The sequence below is a fragment of the Fukomys damarensis genome, unplaced genomic scaffold (assembly GCF_012274545.1).
Source record: "Fukomys damarensis isolate Sample0158 unplaced genomic scaffold, DMR_v1.0_HiC HiC_scaffold_35, whole genome shotgun sequence".
NCBI lineage: Eukaryota > Metazoa > Chordata > Mammalia > Rodentia > Bathyergidae > Fukomys > Fukomys damarensis.
Genome location: NW_022900947.1, coordinates 37,655,504 through 37,678,311, shown reverse-complemented (window position 1 = coordinate 37,678,311; position 22,808 = coordinate 37,655,504). Strand labels below are relative to the sequence as shown.

Genomic DNA, 22,808 nt, shown 5'->3' with positions numbered 1-22,808 from the left:
CTCTTCTGATTTGTATGTTTTTTGCCGGTGTGTAAATAAGAGGCTAGAACCAGATGATTCTTAAATCTGTTCTGGTTCTACAGTGTTATCCCTTTCCCCTCCTACTTGTAACATGGATTTTTCCTTTTCCAGAGAAGTGGGAGATAAATCCATGTGAGCTGGCTTTTGTCCAGCAGATTGGGAGCGGTCAGTTCGGGGTGGTCCATTTGGGTGAATGGCGAGCTCATATCAAGGTGGCGATCAAGGCCATCAGTGAAGGCTCCATGTCTGAGGAAGATTTCATTGAAGAGGCCAAAGTGATGACGTGAGTATACACAGGCCCGCATGAAGACTGTCTGATTTCCTGCTGTCATGGGAGCAGCGTGAACTTTAGAGGCAGCCACATCTGGATTGTGTCACAAGGCTGGCCAAGCTAATTGTGGAACCCTGGCAGATCATTTGAGCCCTGTGTGATCTGGTTGAACCATTTCATAGTTCCAAGCCTCAGTGACTTCATCTGTAAAATGGGGCCAATAGTTCCTACTTCACCGGATCATCGTGTGAATTGATAAGATGGTCTATGAACAAGAAAAGCAAGTATATTCTTTTCAGCTCAATAACAAGCATGGAACAAGCACTCTTTATTTCTTTTTTTTTTTACTAGAAGCACACATATTGATTTTGCATGAGTAATAGTGTAGTGTTCATTTTTTACAAGAGCCTCCCGCAGAGGTAAAGAGAGAAAAAGTTGTTATTGTTGTTCTTCTCTTCTTCTTCCTCCCCTTCCTCTTCTTCTTTCTCCTCCTGCTCCTTCTCCTCCTCCTGCTTCTGCTTCTCCTCCTCCTTCCCTCTTCTTTTCCTCCTCCTTTGATAAGGATAAAGCATTTGCTTTCAAAGAATTTAAGAACCCTGAGCTTTAAAAAAGAGGTAGCTCTCTATAGACCGTTCAGCACTGCCTTTTAATATCTGTCATTTTCTGGGACAGCACCTGACCCTGTTTAAGCTGTGCTTGTGGTTTACAGCTATGACCTGGGCTGGACCCGGACAGGCCAATAATTTGGCACAGTTCAAATGAACATTCTTTGCATATTTGTTCAGCATTTATTTAGAAGAGCAGCACAGTGGTGCAGAAGGGAAGCCCCAGGCGTGTTATTTTGCTTCCCTTGGTTGTACAGAGCAGTTTAGTTCTGTCCCAGTCTTGCAGATCCCTACTGGAAACAGAACAAAACAAACCAAAAAGTGAACAAACAGCCCCTGGAAGGGATCAATTACACCAGTTGGCCTTCGAAGACAGAGCAATGGTGTCTTTTGGGGTTTTTGTATTCATTCATACTCCAAGTATCCTATCGATATATCCCTTCTATCCACTTACAATGGAGTGCATTTTGGAGGAGGAGGTTAAAAAAAATAGATAAACAAATTTCCAATGACATTAGCTTTCCCAAAGATGTTTTTGGGCCTCAAGGTACTTCAGTGGTCTGTCTGCCTGGCCTCTGCTCTTTGAAACTATATTCATCCAACCACGGGTTCCCCGTATATAAATGACAAATACGATAGTCCTATGAGCTGCTCCAGAGGGCTCTGGGGAGCACGTGTGGAGACCCCTGTCTCTGGGAGCGCTGAGGCAACCCTGGAATCCCCGTCAAACAAGGAAGAAGTAAAGACACCTGACATCACGATGAGAGGATTCTTGCATGCTAAAGGAGAAGTAGGAAGGGGAGGGGAAAGGAAATGAGGGGAAAGAAAACGTGAAAAAAAGGAAACACCGAAAACAAAGTCTTTGGAAATAAGCAAGGGTGAAGGGGGTGAAGGGAGGGCAGGGGTATGGGGAAAATAAGAAAAAAGAAAGTGAGCGGTTTCTTGAAAGCTTCAGTCCTGGTTGGCAAACGGGAATTAGGATCTCCTGAGAGCAATGGAAGATGTACAGAGTGTGGGGAATAGAAGCTCCTCGGGGCAGTTTTTAGAGGCAGGAATGAGGCCAACAGCTTAAGTCAGTTCAGACGGACATAGTGTTCTTGGATTGGAATATAGTTGACTTTTTCTGATTTGCTTTGAATGGAAGGCAGGAAAAGTTCCATTCTAATATCCTACTGAAAATATATTCATCTTTAAGCAGCAGATAGGCACTGAGCTCTTTCTGCCAGATATACACAGCTCTGTGCATGCAACTGCTTTTTATAAAGGTATGCAGTTTAAGGGTCCCCTCCTCCACTCTGGTGCTTTCAGTCTGTGTAAGTTCTGTCAGAGTACTTGTAACTACTCTGAAGCTTCACCTGTGTTTTTGTTTCACCTCTACTATAATATGAATTCCACGATAATAGAGCTATTTATTTATGTTTCTCACTCAATATGGTAAATGCCTAGAACTAAGACTAGCTTTTAATTGGTGCTTAAAAAAAACACGTCGATTATTGAATGAGTTAATGAGGCCTCACTGCAATTCTATGAGGTATATCTCAATTTGAAAAGATGAAAAAAAGGAAATTTAGTTTTTGCAATTTGCGCATAGTCCCACAATTAGATCTTTATTTGAAACCAGAGCTCTGAACTGTCTGGCCACATAGACCACGATCTTAACTAACACACACCTTTAGAGAAGTAGGTATAATTCCCTGTAGGGCATACTTGTTATTTAAATATTTTCACACTCTGTACAGCCTTCTCCTGTTACCCTGGTCTAATTATCCTCCTTCCCTTAAGAATCGAATGAAGCTTCACAGTTTTAAATATCATCTCTGGTGATCACTGTTAAAGTAAAACCTTCCACTTTGACCTTTCTCCTGAGCACCACACTCGTGTACTTACCTGACCACTAGGTCATCGTGGACCACCTCATAGGTCTCTCAAATTCAACACATCTGCTTTTTCCTCAGTCTATGGAGCCTTCCTCCATCTCTGTAAGGGAACCCTGTGCCTACCAGTGCACACCAGCACCAAACTCATCAAACATTTATTGACAAACTAATATCTTTTAGTTGCCATATGTATTAACCCCAATTGCCATCCTTGTATGTAGTTTTTCCAGTGTAGCAGAAGAAAAACCTCAAGTACACACTGTGCTGTCTTAGTGAGGGAAATTGTCTACACTGGCACCTGGTCTCTACGTTTTCAGAGTGCCTGTGAAAGACCGGAAGAACGAAGGAAAGCCAGTCTGATCCTCTGGGACAACTTTGGCCCATAAGATCCTGTTAAACTCTCGAATTTTACTTTTACCTTGGCTTATCCTTGCTGTACATTCATAAATGAGATCTTATGTAATGTTTCTTAGAAATAAGAGAGCCATTTTTTTAATCCCACTGCACACATTTTAACAACAGAACTTAGCTTAAATAAGCTACTTCTGGACGTGCAGAAAATAGGGGCAAAACCAACCTGGGCTCGGCCCTTTTGATCAGATCAGCAGTGCTATCTCTCCCTAAATGATCAAAGCTTTGAATGATCTTTTGTGGATCCTGGGTTTGTGTTTTGGATGAAGCTTGCCAATAGCAGTGCACTACAAGGAGAGCTATTAACTAATAACTTTTCCGATAATGAAAGCATGCATAAGTACATCTCCAGGAACATTTTCATGCATCTCATTTCACTCATCATGTCATTGCAGGAAATTTTTTTCATTAATTTTACTGGTACATATATGTATCCAATATACTGATATTCATTTTTGGGAATTTGTACATTTACATAATATATCTTGGTTCTTATTTTCTTTCCCATTCCCTTGTCTTCCCCTCAACCACTCCACCCTCCCTATTTACAAAGACTTTGTTTCCATTTCTCGTATTTATCCCTTCCTTTTCTTGCCTTTTCCCTACCCCTCTTTACTTCCCCTTCCCCTTTGGACCTTTTCTTCCTATTTCACATTATCAACTATACATTTTGATCCTTATTTACACTTTCAGTTTTTCACACCAGAGAAATTCTTTGGTATTTACCCATGCGTGTCTAATTTATTTCACTTAAGAGTGTGGCCTCAATGTGCATCCATTAGCTATAAATGTCTCTAGTTTCTCATTCTTTATGGCTGAGTAGTACTCCATTTTATTTTAAAAAATCCCACATTTTCTTTATCCAGTCTCCAGTTGATGGGCAATTGGGCTATTTCCAAGATTTAGCTATTATAAAATGTGCTGCTATGAACATGAGTGTACACATATCACTGTGGTATGATTCTTTTAATTCTTTTGGGAAGATACCCAGCAGGGGAATAGCTGAGTCAAATGGAAGCTCTAATCCTAACTCTTTGAGGTATCGCCGTACTGATTTCCGACAGTGGTTGCACCAGGTTACACTTCCACCAACAGTGGAGAAGGGTTCCTTTTCCCAAACAACCCCACCAGCACTTGTTATTGATTTCATGATAGCAGCCATTCTTTCTAGAGTCAGGTGGAATCTCAGCATTGTTTTTAGTTGCATATCTGAAATGACCAGAGATGTTGAACACTTTTTCATATGTTTGCTATTTCTACTTCTTGGCCTGAGGAATGTCTATTTCAGATGCCCATTTTTGGATTGGGTCTTTAAATTTGGGAGGTCTGATCTTTTTTAAGTTCTTTAAATATTCTAGATGGTAGACCTTTGAGGAAGAGCTGGTGAAAAATTTTTCCCACATTTTAGGTTGTTTCTTCATGCTCTTGGTGGTTTCTCTTGCTGTGCAGAAGCTTTTTAATAAGAAGAGATCAGATCCCACTTGATGATTTTTTGTGCTCCTTCACATACAACTGAGGTTTTGCTTATGAAATCTTTTCCTATGCCAATGTCTTCAGGAGTTCTACCTAACCTCTCTTCCAGCTGATTTAGTGTTACTCTTTTAACATTTAGATCTTTAATCCATTTTAAATTTAGTTTAGTGCATTGGTGAGAGATATAGGTCTAGTTTTAATCTTTGAAAAGTTGAAACCCAACTTTTCCAGCACCATTTATTAAAGAGGCCATCTCTTTCTTCCAGTGATGGTGTTTGGCTCCTTTGTCAAAGATGAGGTGGCTGATTGTGCCTGGAGTTATTTCTGCATCTTCTCATCTGTTTTACTGGTCCTCGGATCTGTTTCTTTGCCAGTACCATGCTGATTTTATCACAGTAGCTTTGTAGTATAGTTTCAAGTTGGGGATTGTGATACCTCCTACCTTGTCTTTGTGCCTAGAATTGCTTTTGCTATTCTAGGTCTCTTCTGATTCCAAATGAATTTTTGGATTGTTTTCTCATGGTCTGTGAAGTATTCTGTTGGGATTTCAATGGAGATTGCATTGAAACTATGTAGCAGTTTTGGAAGTATGGCCATTTTCACTATACTGGTTCTTCCTACACAGGGGCAAGGTATGCCTTTCAATTTTCTGAAAGCCTCTTCAGTCCTTTTTCAGAGTGCTATAGTTTTCAGAGTAGAGGTCTTTGATTACTTTCATTAGGTTGATTCCTAGCTATTTCTTTTTTGAGGGATGCTATTGTGAAAGGAGTTGTTTCTTCAATTCCTCTCTCAGTAAGTTTGTTGTTTATGTACAGGATAGCTATTGATTTTTGTGTGTTTACCTTTTACCCAGATACCCTATTGAATTTGGTTATGAAGTCTAGAAGACTTTTGGTGGAGTTTTTGGGGACTTCTGTGTAGAGTATCATGTCATCTGCAAATAATGACAGTTTAACTTCTTTGTTTCATATTTTTATTCGTTTTCTTTCTTTTGTCTAATTGCTGTGGTTAATGTTTCCAAAACTATATTGATCAGGAGTGACGATAATGGAATCCTTGTTCAGGCCACCGAAGAATTCAGCTTTTGACCATTTAGTATGATATTGGCTATTGGTTTTTCATAGATACTTTTATCAGGTTCAGATAGAAACCATCTATGCCAATTTTCTGTAGGGCTTCTTTTTCATCATGAATATGCATTGAATTGTGTTGAACACTTTTCCTGCATCTATTGAGATGATCATATGGTTTTTGTCCTTGGCTCTATTAATATAGCGTATTACATGTATTGATTTGCACATGTTGTACCATCCTTGAATCCCTGGGGTGAATCCCACTTAGTTAGGGTGTATGATCTTCTTGATGATCTTCTGCATTCGGTTTGCCCCCTCCCTCTTTTTTTTGGTATTGGAGATCATACTCAAGACGTTGCACTTGTGAGGCACGTGTGGTGCCATTGAGCAAAATCCCCAGACTTGTTTGCCAGTATCTTGAGGATTTTTGCATCTATGTTCAGTAGTGAGATTGGCTTACAGTTTTATTTTTCAGTTGAATCTTTCTCTGCTTTTGGAATCAAGGTGATGCTTGCTTCCAGGAATAAATTTGGGAGCATTACCTCCCTTTTAATTTTATTGAAGAGTTCAAACAGTAGTGGCAATAGTTCTCTAAATGTCTTGTAGAAGTTAGCAGTGAAGCTATCAGGACCTGGACTTTTCTTCTTTGGTAAGTCTTTAATCATATTTTCAATTCTGTTGTTGATAATGTGTTGTTTAGAATTTTTAGGTTTTCTTCATTCAATTTTGGTAATTTATACATATCTAGGAATCTGTCCATTTCTTCTATGTTTTCCATCTTATTGGAGTATAGGTTCTCAAAGTAGATATTAATGATCCTCTGTATTCTGCTGGGTTCATTGTAATTTCACCATTTTCATTCCTAATTGCATGGATTTGGGTCTTTTCTTTCCCTTTTTTGATAAGGTTGGCTAGGAGTTTGCCAGATTTGTTTATTCTTCTGAAGAACCAACTCTTTGCTTCATTGATCTCTTGTATTGTTCACAAGTCTTTATTGAATTGATTTCTGCTCTGATCTTTATAATTTCCTCCCTTGAATGAGCTTTGGGTTTGTCCTACTCTTCTTTTTCTAGAAGGTTGAGGTTCAGCATAAAGTTGTTTAATTTAGCTTTCTCTGTTTCTCTAATATGAGTGTTCATTGCTATGAATTTCTCTTGTGAGACTGCTTTCCTTGTGTGCCATAAATTCTGATATGTTTCACTGACATTGTTATTTAATTGTAGAAACTCTGATTCCTTCTTTAATTTCCTCTGTGACCCACTGGTTGTTCAGGAGTGTGTTGTTCGATTCCCGTGTTTTATGCAATTCTTGTGGTTTCTTTTGCTATTGATCTCCAACTTCATTGCACTGTGATCTGATAATATACAGGGGACAATTTCAACTCCTTTGCATTTATTTAAACATGTTCTGTGAGCAAGTATGTGGTCTATTTTGGAGAACGATCTGTGTGCAGCTGAAAAGAATGTGAAAAGAATGTGAAATTTTGTGGGGTGGAACACTCTGTAAATATCTGTCAAGTCCATTTGTTTGAGAGTTTGGTTGAGTTCTAGTATTTTGTTTTTTACTTTTCGTCTAGTTGATGTATCTATTTGTGACAGTGGGGTATTGATGTTCGCCACAACTATTGTATTAGTGCTTATTTGACTTTTCATGTCTTTTAGTATTTGTTTTATATAGTTGGGTGCACTAGTGTTTGGTGCATGTATATTTATAACTGTCACCTCTTTTTCTTATATTGTTCCCTTTACAAGGATATAGTGTCCTTCATTGTTCCTCTTAATCAGTGTTGGTTTGAAATCCATTTTATTTGCAAATAGGATAGCTAATCCTGCTTTTTTTCAGGTTCCTATTGCATAGAATATTGTTTTCCACCCTTTAACTTTCAGTCTATAAGTTTCTTTTTGAATTAAGTGTGTTTCTTGTATCTTGCTTCTTGACCCATTCTACCAGTCTATTTCTTTTGATTGGTAAATTGAGACCACTAATGTTGACAGTTATAACTGATATGTTTTGCCTTATTCTTGTCATGACCTTTCCTTATTGTTGGATTTTCCCCTTTGCATTTAATTTCTTGTCTTGTCTGATGAATTCATTCGGCTGGGCTTCTTGGGGTTGTTACCCTCATTTTCTTTTCTAGGATATTTAAAAAATTATTGGAGTGCTGGTTTGGTATTCATGAAATTCCTTAGGTGCACTTTGTCATGAAAGTGTCTTATTTCTCCATCAGTTTTGAGAGATAGTTTTGCAGGGTACATCAATCTGGGTTGGAGGCTATTTTGTTTTGAGGTTTGAAATACTTCACTCCAGGCTCTTCTTGCCTTGAGAGTTTGTATTGAGAAGTCTGCTGTGATTCTGATGGGCTTTCCTTTGTATATGATTTGTTTCTTTTCTCTAACTGCTTTTAGAATTTTGTTCTTCTGTTGGGTTTGTGGAATCTTAACTATTATATGCCTAGGTGTAGATCTTTTTTAATCATGGCTGGTTGGAGTCCTATATGCCTCACTTAGTCCCTACTAGGAAAGTTTTCTGCTATTTTTTTCTATGAACAGTTTTTAATTCATTTGTACTTTGTCCTATTTCTTCATCGACTCCCATCAGTCTTATGTTATTCTTCTTTGCATCATCTAGCAGCTACTGGATTGATTTCTCATCATTCCTTACTATATTTAAGAGATTTTTCTTTTCCTGGTTACCAGTTGCAATTCTGTTTTCTATACCTGAAATTCTGTCCTCACATTGGCTCATTCTGCTGTGTAAACTTTTGGTGGAGTTTTTAATCTCCTGGAAATCTGTTTGCATCTGTTTTATGGATTCCATTTGCTTCCTATGTTGGGATTCCATCATGTTCCTCAGATCCTCTATTTTTTTTAAAACTATGTTTGCTCTAGAGTTATTAATCATGTCTTTTACTATGGATACAATCTCTCTTTCTAATTAATTAGAGTGGTTTCATAAACTAAGGTAATGGTACTTTGTCTGTAAACACTCTTTTGTGTTATTTTAATATAGTCTTCCTGAATCACTGATTTTGTTTTATTTTTATGAATAAAAAGAAATAACTTTTCAAGGCAACAGAGAATTGCTTGTTTTACATTTTCTACAATTATAAACATCAATTTGAAATTGTTTTCCATGGTGACCAATTGGTATAAAAGGCCTTTAGAGATTGAATGTTAGGTGCCACAGACAAAACAATTTTTTTTTTTGGTGCCAGGGATTAAACTCAGGACCTTTTGCCTGCAAGGCAGGCAGTGGCACCACTGAGCTAAATCCCAGGCCCTGAAACAACACTCTTTTGTAGTCTAGATTCAAAAGCTCTGGGCATGTTTTAACAGGCAATATTCAAGGAATTGTTTGTATGCGTGCATGTGTGTATGTAATTACTAAGTACACATCAAGATTTCATTTTGGTACACTGTTGAAATCAATATGGAGATACCTCAAAGAGCTAGGATTAGAGGTTCCATTTGACCCAGCTACCCTCTGCTGGATATCTTTTCAAAGGAATTAAAAGAATTATACCACAGTGATATATGTGCACCCATGTTTATAGTGGCACAGTTTGTAATAGCCAAACCTTGGAAACAGCCCAATTGCCCATCAGTTGGAGACTGGATACAGAAGATGTGGTTTTTCTATGAAATGGGGTACTACTCAGCCATAAAGAATGAGAACTAGAGCCATTCATAGGAAAATAGATGCATATTGAGGCCATACTCTTAAGTGAAATAAATAGGACACACGTGTAAATACTGAATAGTTTCTCTGGTGTGGAAAACTAAAAGTGTAAATAAGATCCAAATTGTATAACTGACAATGTGAAATAGGAAGAAAAGGGCTAAAGGTGCAGGGAAGTGGGAAGGGTAGGGGAAAGGAAATAAGGGAAAAGAAAAAAATATGAGAAAAGGAAAAAATGGAAACAAAGTCTTTGTAAATAGGGAGGGTGGAGAGGGTGAAGGAAGGGCAGGGATAAGGGGAAAAAATGAAAAGCAAGTCCTGTCACATAAAGGTATAAGATCCCAATAATGAATGTAACTGTACTGTATACCTAAAATGTACCAATAAACTCAATGAGGAAAAAAAGATTTTATGTTGATAAATGTTTTGTAGTCTCTAACTATATCTAAGATTTTAATATTTAATGGCTTTACTCTTTAGAATTTAATTTTCCTTTTCTTCATGTCCACCGATCACTCTTTCCTCCCTCCTGCTTGTCCAGAGTTTCCCTTTTTGACCGACCACAGTTAGAAGGTTGGAATTCAAGGGGCAGAACTCTGAGACCTGTGCCAGAATAAGCACTAACAAGGAAGCAGAGGGCATACAAAACAAAACAGAGAAAAATGGAATGTTGACAAGAAGAATATGGGACATGTAATGTTTTGCTTTGACAATGACCTTGGAAGTACTAAACTTCTGACCCCACTTTCTCAGTGCATAAAGGGGAAAGGAAAATGCTTTCTCTGTGGTCGGGTTGATCCTCATCTTGAGAATGAAAATGTTGCACAGAAGCTAACTATCGCCATTTGTGTTCAAATACTTTTCTCTGGAAATGTTTTTCTTCTACAGGAAGCTGTCACATTCAAGGCTAGTGCAACTTTATGGGGTGTGTATACAGCAGAAACACCTTTATATTGTGACGGAGTTCATGGAGAATGGCTGCCTGCTCACCTATCTCAGGGAGAGAAAAGGAAGGCTTAGAAGAGAGATGCTCCTGAGTGTGTGCCAGGATATATGTGAGGGAATGGAGTATCTGGAGAGGAACTGCTATATCCATAGAGATTTAGTAAGTATGGTGCACATTAACTTGTTATTCTATGTAGTATATCTATATTTGGAAGGACATGACAATTACTTCTATACATGGAAGAATGTATCTTTTAGCTTAATTTTTTGACAGTTTCCTATTTGTGAAATGCTTTTATAAGATGTTAACTTTATTTTCAATTTCCCATTGATGCTATGACTATTGTAGATACTCCATGAAATAAGTAACCACCTAACCAATGAACTGAAGCTGGTTTACTTTCCTTCTCTTCTTTCTTCCTTCCCTTTCTTCTTTCCTTCTGCCTCTCTTCCTTTCTGCCATTAATCAGACAGCTACAAAATGCCTAGAATAAGCCAAGCACTCTGCTAGGCCCTGGGGACAGAGCAGTACCCAGGAATTGGCACCGCACACAAGTGTTTTGGTTCTGACAATTCTGCAAGAGCAATACTGGCTTTATGGAGAAGACTAGAAATATGAAATCATCCTGTTCTACAATGCTTGGAACATTCTTTAGAAAAATGACTGTCTTGCACCCAACCAAATGCTGATAGCACTGTTTCCCTTGTTGTACTATATCTCTTTACCATCCCTCCTTATGTGTTCTGTCCATTCCACATTTATTCAGGATGTTAATGCTATTCCCCTGCAACTATCTGTGTATTATTTGTAAATTTAAAAGTTGATTGAAATGAGAATTTGAGAATACTCTAAGAAATCTCTGATTCTGTCACATAGGAGTAATCTTCTGTTTCTGTTATACATGACCCAAAGAGCATACTGAAGTGTTCATCATTCAGAATGGAATATTTTGGAAGGAGACAGGAAGAGCAGTTACACGGAACTGGGGAGTATGCGTATAAAACCCACAGTTTTGAATTCCCGTTGTATTTACTATTCCTGTGATATATCTTATATATTCCTGTGATATATCCTAAGATATATCTTAGTGAGTACTGGATTCTACATGGCTTCTGAGGCTTCTGAGATGGAGCACAGTGAGACAAAAACATAGGTTGCAGAACAAAGGTTCTCAAACATCAAACTGTGCTGTGCACTAGAATCACTTGGGAGCTTTGAGAAAAATCACCACACCCAGGCCACACCACAGACCAATTAAATCAGAATCTCTGGAGATGGAAGCAAGATATCAATGTGTTTTGAAAATTGCCTGGTGAGTCCCACAGGCAGGGAGGTTGAGAACCGCTTCGCTGGTTTCCCACTGACTGGATTAAGATCTTGCCTCTGTTTTTCACTGTGTGGCCCTGCGTAAGTCAGCTAACCAGTGAATGGTACTAACTCTAGCATCTCCCTGCTGTGGGTTTGTTGGGAAGGATGACACGAATTGCTTTATAATTCATAGATGCCTGGTTGGTAGGAGAGCTAACTATTGTCCTTACAGAGCTAGATCACCAGGTTTCACCTCTTAGAGAACATTCCCCGCTATCCAGGGCACAGGAGCTATTGAACACATTTTTGAGTGGATGGCTGTAGTATGGATTCCACCTAGCTCACTTTCTTGGTCTCTGACAGTTTGTCTTTTCTGATAAAGATTATAATTCAAAACCCAGTCGTGTAACAATTCTATTGGTTCCTGGTGGCTTCTCACAGATCCTCTTACCCTTGCTTTCTTCTCTGATCGCTCCTTTTCTTTGTGTTCTGTTTCATTTACCTTCATGCCAAGTGAAATATATCAAATGACAAATGAGTCTTTTTCCTCTCAGAACCTTTCTTGTGGTGTGGCGTTGAGACTATTGCTGGTACTTGCTAGCATATTTGAAACAGGCTGCTTCTGGCTTACCATTTCAGGTTTCTTGCTTTTGTTACCGGACCCATTGAACCACAAGTTCACTGGGAAGAGAAAAGTTCTATCAAACGGTTCACCTGTGTGAAGATAAATAATCAAATCAATGATTTTCTCTACTAAGTTGCTGAAAATGGATTGTTTTGGCATCATATATATTGCCTCTGCATTAGATAGTGCTATGCCTGGTTCACTGTGGTAATTTGAAGAAATATGAAGTTAGCACTATCACATATTCTTCCATGAAACACAAGTTTAACCAATATAGTTACTTAATTTATATTATTTGTTGGAGATCCCAAAGGTATGAAATGACTGTGCTTTGTCTGTCTTATATATTGACTATGCCTTAGCTCTCAGGTATATTATCTTATTTTGTTTAAAATAAGTACAAAGTATACACTATTTTATGCCATGAGTCATAGTTTATCATCTGTTAGGTTGAATTCCCACCCATCTTTATCAAAGATATTTCTTGAGGAAGACCAAATATTTTTAAAAGTAAAAGTGTTGAGATTTCTTGTTATACTGAAGAATCATTAAAATTCACCTCATAAGGGCAGACTATTAAATCATGAATATCACTGACCACTATCAGCCAAACAATGAGGCTATCCACACAGAGGAAATATGGGGGCTCAAATAAACTAGCAAGAATGGGGGTAGAAACTCTTGAAGGAAAAACTTGTAGTCTCATTTGGATTATTTTTCTTCTTACTATAGGCAGCAAGGAACTGTTTGGTTAGTTCTACATGTATAGTAAAAATTTCAGACTTTGGAATGACAAGGTATGTGATGTATGTATTTATATATCTACATATGTATATTTTATTTACTCATGAGAAGAAAGCTTACATTTGTCTACTGACAAACCAAGGATACTACTGGCTCTGCTTTTTTATACTGGGGAAGTGTTTGAAAGGTTGACCCAGTGTGGATTTCAGCGCACACACCAATTTTAGCTGTGAGATATCTATTTACTCTTGGCTATTCTTTTTATCTTCTCTCAGGTCATTATGAACAAAATTTTGGTAGCCCTTAAAATATGTGTAAGATTAGGAAAAGCAGTTTTCTCATAAGTGTATATTTTTGAAAGACAAAAACAAAACAAAACAAACACCCAGATTTTTGTAGGTCATCATCAAACACTTCTATTATCACATTTTGCAGTTTGATTTAAGGCTATGACTGTAGAGTGTGGGAAATCTAACCATCTGTTTCTACAACTCCATAGAACCATCTGTTTCTGTAACTCACAGTTTACATTTTGAGCCCATGTTTTTTGGGTGCCAGAAATTGAACAGAAATGCACTCAGGATTTCTCCCTGACTTTCCTTAGCTTCAAAGTTCCAGGCATAGGTATCTAATAGGGCTGTGTCCTGGAAAAGCAGTGGCCTGTCTGGCCCTGCTGTTGTCTAGGAACAGTGGTATCTTTGTAGCCACTATCCTGTCTTGGCTGTGGCTGGTCAACCACACAAAGTGCCTGCAACTCACCTGCATGATTCCTTCAGAACTGGCGTTCTCTGGGGTTAGAAAACCCCATGGGGCAAAGGGAGGCCTCACCTAGACACAGGCACAGCCATTTGCTCTTTGGAATCTTTCTGTCTTTCTGGGCTTCTACCTGAAAAGGGCATACGTCCTGTTTTTATCTTGAGTCCCAACCAATCTCATTTGGGAATGGGAGGTTCTTTCCCTGCTACGTGTCTCAGACATCCTTTAAAGATGCAAGGTACTGCACCCTAACTTAGCAACCCATTGATATCTAATATTTCTCCCCTGTCCTTTCTGTTTTCCCATTCCTCCTAACTCAAGGGACCTTTGTCCAAATGGCTGGGTGGTAGTGGTTCGATTTCACTCTTATTCATGACCCATTTTCCTAAATACCTTGTTAATAACTCAATTCTCCTCTCTAAAGTCCTCCCTAGACTTTAGAAGCTCCAAATCCGTGGAAAATAACTTTCCCCCTTTGTTTTCTATTATTTATTTTTTTTACTTTCAAGGAAGTAGATTGACCTCTGACTGAATAAAGGAAGGCTTAAAGGTGGAGGAAGATAGAGTACATGGATAAAAAAGTGGAAGTATGGTGACAACATTAATAAATAATTCAAGAATACTATATTGTATACTCAAGGGACAACTAGCTCAGTTAGTTATTGACTGTCCTCTCCAGGTTCTAGCACCTGGATAGTCCTACATATAGTTCTCAAAAAAGAGAGGATTTAATGTTTTTTTACAAGGAGATTGTGGTTATTCCTAATTTCTTTTTATATAAGGCAATTTTAGTGCATTAGATATTTTTTCCTATATCAGGAGTATTATGTTAATATAATTTTGTCCTCCTCTGTATCCCCTTCCAATATATGCACATGAAAGAAAATATGTATCTGTATTTTTTCTTTTCATCTATCTTTCCAACTTTTCTCATTGTTGATACAAAATAGCTGACATCCAGTGTGAAAGGGGGAAAGACTTATTTATCTCACAGTTTGTAGAGGTTTCATTCCATAACTGGCAGACTCCAAGGCAGAGTGACACATGGCAGAGGGACTTTGAAGAGCAGAAACAACTCATGGTGCCCACATGGTAGCAAAAGCAAGGGAGCAAGGAAGGTCCCTCAACAGAGCCTTTCTGCCCTTTTAATCTTATGCAGACTACTTAGGGTGGGTAGCACTCACACCCTCAATCCTAGTGCCCTTGAACTGAGCATTGCACCAGGAATCAATTTCAGAAAAAGCCCCACCTCTGACTGCTGGAGGCTTTGGGGGGACATCTAAACACAAGCGGTAACATTCCGCCTCTGGCCCTCCAAAGACTCATGTACATTCCTTCATGTAATAAAGCATTTAGTCCACCTCTAAGAGTTGTCAAAGTCCTAGCAGTTTCAGCATTGCTGAAATTTCAGAGTCCAAATTCTCCTTTGAGATTTAAACCAAATTCTTAGCCGCAAGCCCCTGTACAAATGAAAAAAAAAATTAAATACTTCCAACTTTCAATGGCACAAGTCAGGCATTTTCATTCCAAACAGGGAATTCAAAGGAACGGAACTAAAGCAAGTCCAAAATCCAACAGCGAAAACATTACATCCCATAATTCCACTTCCAGCATTCCTGGCAATCTGTGGCACATTATGAATTCCAAAGGGCTTGGATGTCTCTGCTCCTGTGGCACTTTGGTTGGTTGTAGCTCCATGGCTTCTCTCGAGGGCTGCCTCTACTCCCACCTTGCAGTTTTCCTCAGACAAATCACATTTCTGGCCTCTCCGACCTTCTGTGTCCTCCACTGCACCTTTGGCTTCACACTCTCTGCTTCACACACTACCCTCTCAGGAGCACTCTGCCTGGCCTCCCAGACCTTCTTCTGAACTCTGGGGTGGAAGCCTTCCTGATTCCAAAACTCCTGCATTATGCATGCACTTAAAACTAGTGCCACATGGACGATGCCAAGGTCTGCCGGCAGCTAAAGCAATAGCCAGGCTTCCTTCTCTCCTGACTGTAGGACTCCAGTGCCTATGAACCAAATCCTGAGGAAAACTTTCCTAGGCAGCCACCATTTTGGAACATGGTGCTTGGGGAGCTCTCGTCACAAAACAAAATCTTTCATGTTTGCAATTTTGAGGCTGCAAGGGGTAGAGTCCTGCTGCTTCTAGTGACAGCCTCAGGCCATCTTTTCTTATTCTCCTGTTCCTTCTCACCAATCAAGATCTCCTCTTCTCTTTTGAGATCACAGCTTTACTGGAGCTTCTTTTCTGGCCAAACTCAAAACATTTTGAATCATTCTTCTGGGCTTTTGCTCTTGGTTCTCAACATAGATCTGGCTAAAAGTGCCCAACAGTAACCACGCCACTGCCTCAACCTTAGACTGTTTTGAAATTTCTTCTGCTAGATTAATTAGCCCACCACCCTTAATCTCAATCTCAGACAAGTCTCTAGACATGAGAAAATGCCAGGATTGTTATGGATTTCTGAGACTCAATGAAATTAAATATAAGCAGACTTGGTTTGGGAGAAAATATGTGTGGGATAATTTCACAATTTGCTAATGAGAAGAGAAAGTGTACAGAACATTTCTGGGTGAAATACTCTGTCTTTAAGCAACTCATATTAACCAAAGGGATTTGAAGTAAGTAAGACTTACACACAATATGCTTTGAATTTGATGACTGCAGATATGTCTTGGATGATGAATATATCAGTTCTTCTGGGGCCAAGTTCCCAATCAAATGGTCCCCTCCTGAAGTTTTTCATTTCAACAAATACAGTAGTAAATCTGATGTCTGGTCATTTGGTAAGTACATTTACTGTTCACTTGATTTAATATAATGGATAATCTCTTCTGTTTAACTTTGATTTTTTTTTTTTTGGTACCAGGGATTGAACTTGGGTCCTTGTGTTTGCAAAGCAGGTGCTGGAACCACTGAGCTAAATCCCAGGCCCTAACTTTGACTTCTTAATATAATAAAGCATTGTGAATGTCTTCTTGTAACTTGTGCTTTCTTATGTTTTTTAGCCACATCCAGACTGGTTTTGGCAACTGGTGTCATACACCTTCTTACATAAGTCTGTCTTTGAACCTTTTCCTTCCCCAATTAGCATTTCCTGTAAAACTATAATAAAGAGTGTACTGACCTAGAAATCAAACTTGGCCAGTTTTTCCACAAGACTGGCTTGACAGAAAATGATGTTAAGGCCATTACTGATTTTCAAGTGTGCTTAATAAACTTCATTGTCTAACTAAGCAGATCGACTATTTTTGACTGTTTAATGAACAACCCAAATGTAAGGTCTAGATTTAAAAAAAATGTCATAAGCTTATTTACCTTATTATCTTCAAGTTTTATGGGATGTGAATAAAGGCTTCCGTAGGACCTGTTTATTGATATTTACATTAAGTCATGTTCTTCATTGAGAAAATGACACATGTCCAGTACAGTTTGTTCCAGTTGATTTTCAGGAGATGGCAATAAATGTGCAAAAACCTATATATTCTCTTTTATCCAAACTTTCCTGGGTGGCTCTGGGTTTGGAGAGACTTCTGGCCCTCAGAGGCTATGACTGTAATGCCCACAATAAAGTTAAGCTTGCATTGTTCACCTCATTAGCTCTCTACTGATGTGTGGCAGTCTTGTGTGGAAGTTGGAGGCCACATCTTAGTGCCTTATTTTCAAGCTAGGAGCCTCTTCAAAGACAGGTGTGCACAGTCTACTTCCTGGCTGGAACTGCTCTTAACTTCGGATTATTATAGCTTCAGTGCTGGTGGAGAAAAATAATTTCTTATAATGTGAAGCAAACAGTTCTTTCAGTTCCAAGCGAGCATTTCTCTCTAACCCCTCTGTTTTCATGCATTTGGTTTTCAGGAGTTTTAATGTGGGAGGTTTTTACAGAAGGAAAAATACCTTTTGAAAACAAGTCAAATTTGCAAGTTGTGGAAGTCATCTCTAAAGGTTTCCGGCTGTATCGCCCTCTCTTGGCACCCATGTGTGTCTATGAAGCTATGTACAGCTGCTGGCATGAAGTAAGTGTCTCTTTCCCGGGTGGCAGTGTCAGCTTCTGAGAGCAGACCTGATTGGCACTAACCCTACCTAGGACTCTAGCGGGGAAAGGTGTGTCTGTTTCTTGCTAATGATCCTGAGAACCAGAAGCACTACTTCTGTCTGGAACTCCCACTGCGAAGTCATTAATCCATTTTGGTTTTAATGGGCTTTCAGTTGAGTTTTCCAAGTCTTATCTGAGATTGGTTCTTGCAGAAACCCTTTAAAGCCTCAGCGATCAGATAGATGTTTTATTACCTTTAAGAACTGGTCAGTAGAACTAAGGGCAGAAACAGGTTTGTTGAACTTGCACATTGAAAAAGGATGGCATTTTTACTTGGTTCATTTCACTTTCATTTGTCTTGTTTTTCAAGGCTAAAATAATGGGTTTCATCTCTCTGTGGCATTTAAGACTCCTGGTAGAAAGATTAAATCAAAGTAGGCACCATTCAGGAAATCATCTCTCAGGAGCCCAGTTTCTTCTTTGTTGAAATGCAAAGCTTAAAAGAAAGCCTGAGGGTTTTCTGTCCCATTTCTGCTTTTTTTTTTTCCTGGGTACTCCCTCCAAATACTTCTCTTTTCAGACTTCTCTGTGATTTTGAGAGCTCTGCTCTCTTTGCAGTGACACTCACAGTTTAGAAAACCACAGCTCCATAAGGAGTTTCTCTCTCCTGAAAGAAAAAAAAAATTATTTGATCTGCAATCCACGAAGTAAAAGTCAACATTTCAAGAGCGATGTGATTGTTCATGTTCCAGATTAACATTAAATTTATAAAGATTCCAAATGTAGGTACGTATTTTACGTATGACTAATTTTTCCACAAGGAATCTTGAAAGACATAGAAAGAGGTCAAGTAAGCTGGTAGTAGCAATAGGTGTCTTAAGAATGTCTGTGCAGTAACAATGCAGATAGCTCAGGGGTCCACACATGGTAGTTGTAATGGTTTGGTTCAAATTTTTTCAACTTTACAATGGTATGTAGTTGATACATAATCCATAGAAAGCATAGTTTGAACTTTTCCTTGGTTAGTGGTAGGCGTTAGATTCTCCCCCAGGATGCTGGGCAGAAGTGGCTCCTGGGCAGCCATGTGATCACAGAAACAACCAACTCTAAGAGTTCTGTGCTAATAAGCTGGGCTGGTTAGTAGATTAGGTGTATTAATACATTTTTGGAGGAAAGTTGATCTTTGTTTTTCGTAGTCCACATTTGCACGGCATCGTGATTATATTCATTGTGGGAGTTGGTACATGTACGTCGCACATCTTCATTCTTTTTTCATTCCCTTCCTCTCCATCTCTTGGTCCCCTTCCCTTTTGTAAAAGTTGAGAGGCTTCCATAGAGGACTAACTCTGTATTATTGTTTATGAAACAATGTACACGCACGTACTCACTGATACTAAGCTTTTAGATATCTGTGGATATGAAACAGAGAAGAAGGCATAAATAGGACTTTCACAGAACCAAGGGAACGATCTTAGTTTCAAATTGCGCTTGGAAAGTTGATTAAACCAATGTTGTGGTTATGTTGATTTCTTTGTTTGCAAAAGTTGATTTGCCTGTGACTTTTTGCCAAGTGCTTAGGGGTCTCTAGACTCAAATAAGTGTGGCTATGTTCCCACTGATAGGCACATCTCATCAATTCCACCTGAAGAGCTTCAGCCTCCTTAAAAAGCTCTACAACTCAGTCTTGGAGTCTTTAGGAGGACCCTCATAGGGCCTTATATTGTTTTCTGCTCTGTCCTTTTTATTGATGCTCCACAAGGACATAGAGAGGAGGGAACATGATGTCACATGTCAAATTGCTCAAGTAGATCTCTGGGAAGATAGAATTTTCTGCAGTAATGGAACTATTTCTAATCTGTGCTGTTCAATACAGTAGCTCTTCTAGCTTTTGAGAACATCTAAAGTGGCTAACATGACTAAAGAACTAGGTTGAAACATTGTTTTAATACATTTAAATTTCAATAGCCACACGTGGCCAGTGTCCACAGTTCTAGACATTTTATTTTTGCAGTGCTCTTTACTATTACATTTTCACACTCATGTCTCAATTACTGTTTGTCAGTCCAGATGTCTTTCTCTTCCTTTGTGGTCCCTGCCAGTTCAGCCAGCTCCACAGCTGACATCTGAGGGAGCTGGAGGTGGAGCTGACCACTTGCATTTCCCTTTTCTAGAGCCCTCAAGGCCGCCCGACATTCAACGAGCTGCTCCGGGTTCTCACAGAGATTGCAGAAACTTGGTAACCTGGAGTGGGATGCCAGCCAGAGGATCAGCTTGCAGAACTGTCATGGGCCGAAACCCTGGGTAGGGCCACTGATGGGAAATATCTTCCTTTAGAGTGGCTACTCTTGGAAACGGTGCAAAGATCACAGGTTTTTCAAACTGTTTAAATTTGAAAATATTCTGGCAATAGTTTTTCTGCACATAAGAGAGGAACTTCTAAACTTATATCTTTCTGTATTATCTTTCAAGTCCCATCTGTGAAGAGGGGAAAGGGGGTGCAAGGTAGCCTTCATGGGAAGTGCCAGTGTGCTACCAGCCCTGAGAGCCCTGGAGGGCACAGGAAAAGCTGGTAAGGGAAGTTCTTTTGTGAAGACTGGAGCATGCACAGGAGACAAAGGAGATTCACCCAGCTCACGGAGTACAGGAGCTTCCCTGGCAGAATTTCATGTTTCTGGGCTGTGCAGAGCTTTATGGAAAACTCACTTTTAGAAACCACATGAATTTGAGCATTCTGGGAATGTCTTTTGTAAACCTTCACATAGACTATTTAATAAACTGTTTTTCCATGTATTCAGACTACCTCAGATGAGTCCAGGATTTTGAATTCAAGATGAAGCGATGAGAAATCATGGTTAAGTCTTATTTTTATGCACTGTTTGTAAGAATGATTGGAAATTGATCTTTCTCATTCTAAGTTCCTTATAGGTCCTGGAAGAAATAAGGTATCAAAGAAAGTGAGTACAATGAGGTCAAATAATAGGATCCTAGTATTTCAGTATTGTCCTACCCCACATGATGATTCTGGGAAAACATGCTTTACCATACTCATTGGAATTCAAATTGCTGTTGACTGTTAAGTCATATTTCCTCCTCTGATATTGCAAGAATGATATCTTTGGGTATTAAGCCTGCTCAGTAAATGTACATTATTTCTTGTGAGCATCAGGTACAAGAATAGTCTTTTAATATATTTTGTAGAAATATCTGCATAAAATATTGAGCTATTTCTAGACTTTCACACTCCTTTGCCTGGACTCTGGCCATGGTAAGAAAGGACAGAGGGCTCTAAATATGATAGGAGACAGGAATGGGATGGAAAGACGATTGGAGATGGGTGGAGAGGGGAGGGCCAGGAAGCAAAGGGGAGATAAAATTGATTAAGGTGCAATATGTACATGTGCCTGTTTCCGAAGAGTAATGTAATTATCGTATGTTGCAAACATATACCAGTAAAAAATTATGTTTTACAAAAATAAACAAGGCGCATGAAGTCTGGCTCAAATGGGACTAGTAAAGAGCAAGAGATGAGGGAAGGGAGGTTAATATTGTGAAAAATGAAACAATATACTAACAATATATGCAGTAAGGTGGCTTTCCAGATTTTACTAAACTTGGAACTCCTTGCTCCTTTAAAAACACAGATTAAACAAGCAAAATCCCCAAAAGCAAATGCTGAAAAGCTAGGAATGAATATAGGGAAGTGATGGCAAACCTTTTAGAGCTTTCAATGATGCAGACATGCCATAGGTTCGCCACCACTGGTATAGGGCATCTACTATCACTAGAGGTTCAGGGTGTAGAACAAAGAGTGACACACATTGGTAAATCATTCTTAGAAGTCATATAATGCAGCTGGAACTTCTAAAAGCATGGATTAGTGGTAGGAGACAAGCACAATGCCTTTCATTTTAAGGAAAGTTTGAGACAGCAAATTAAGAAATGGTGTAACTTCATTTTATAAATAAAAACACATTTTCTTTATCCAATTTCCAGTTGATGGGCAGTTGGGCTGTTTCCAAGTTTTAGCTATTACAAAATGTGCTGCTATGAACGTTGGTGCACATATATCACTGTGGTATGGTTCTTTTAATTCTTTTGGGAAGATACCCCGCAGGAGAATAGCAGGGTCAAATGGGACCTCTAATCCTATTTTTTTGAGGTATCTCTGCACTGATTTTCACAGTTGTTACACCAGTCTACACTCCCATCAACAATGGAGAAGGATTCCTTTCTCCCCATGGTCCTGCCAGAATTTGTTATTGGTTGATTTCTTGATAGCAGCCATTCTTTCTGGAGTGAGGTAGAATCTCAGCATTGTTTTCATTTGCATCTCTTGAATGACCAGTGATTTTTTTCATATGTTTATTTGCTATTTCTACATTTTTTTGCCTGAGAAATGTCTGTTCATTTCAGATGCCCATTTTTGGATTGGGTCTTTAAATATAGGAATCGCTCCTGGTAGAGAGGCACTTAGTTACAAAGAGTTTTTGACCTGGGTTTATGAAGGTCTGTGAATGTGGATAGGAAAAAAGTGATAGCTTTAATTTTATTAACTTCCAACTAAACTTTTGTATTTCTTGCAATTTTAAATGAAGGGGCAAAAATTCTGGAAACAATTAAGCCCTAGAACTTTATACAAGTACTTTCTATGATGCTATCAAAAAATGAAAAATGCTTATTTTCATATTGTTTGGGACTTGTTTCAGCCTCCCCAAGACTGAACTTACATGCATCAGTATTTCAGAGTTATTACAGTTTTGGGAAGTGCTACTAGTCTTGTCATTTAACACAACAAGAAGACATTATGAAAACACACATTTGTTTTTAAGTACTTTGATAGCTTTATTCTAGTGAAACTGCTTTCTGTTTTAGCTCTTTGTATTTTTGTTTTATACATTTAAAAACATTATTCTAACAGGAAGTATAAAGTCTTTGCCAGACTTCCAAAGGGATCTGTAGCATGAAAAAGATTAAGGGTCT

General features: G+C 38.8%; 1 protein-coding gene across 1 annotated transcript in view; it reads left to right on the top strand.

Moving 5' to 3' along the window:
• The window catches only part of Txk (TXK tyrosine kinase), a 71,291-nt gene extending 50,752 nt beyond the window's left edge, over positions 1 to 20,539 (top strand). The window contains exons 10-15 of the mRNA XM_010640202.3: positions 133 to 304; positions 10,298 to 10,514; positions 13,021 to 13,085; positions 16,463 to 16,581; positions 17,651 to 17,808; positions 20,000 to 20,539. Coding sequence (XP_010638504.1) covers positions 133 to 304; positions 10,298 to 10,514; positions 13,021 to 13,085; positions 16,463 to 16,581; positions 17,651 to 17,808; positions 20,000 to 20,068 — 800 coding nt within the window. The 3' untranslated portion in view covers positions 20,069 to 20,539. The remainder of the gene's footprint in view (positions 1 to 132; positions 305 to 10,297; positions 10,515 to 13,020; positions 13,086 to 16,462; positions 16,582 to 17,650; positions 17,809 to 19,999) is intronic.
• Positions 20,540 to 22,808: the final 2,269 nt, after the last annotated feature.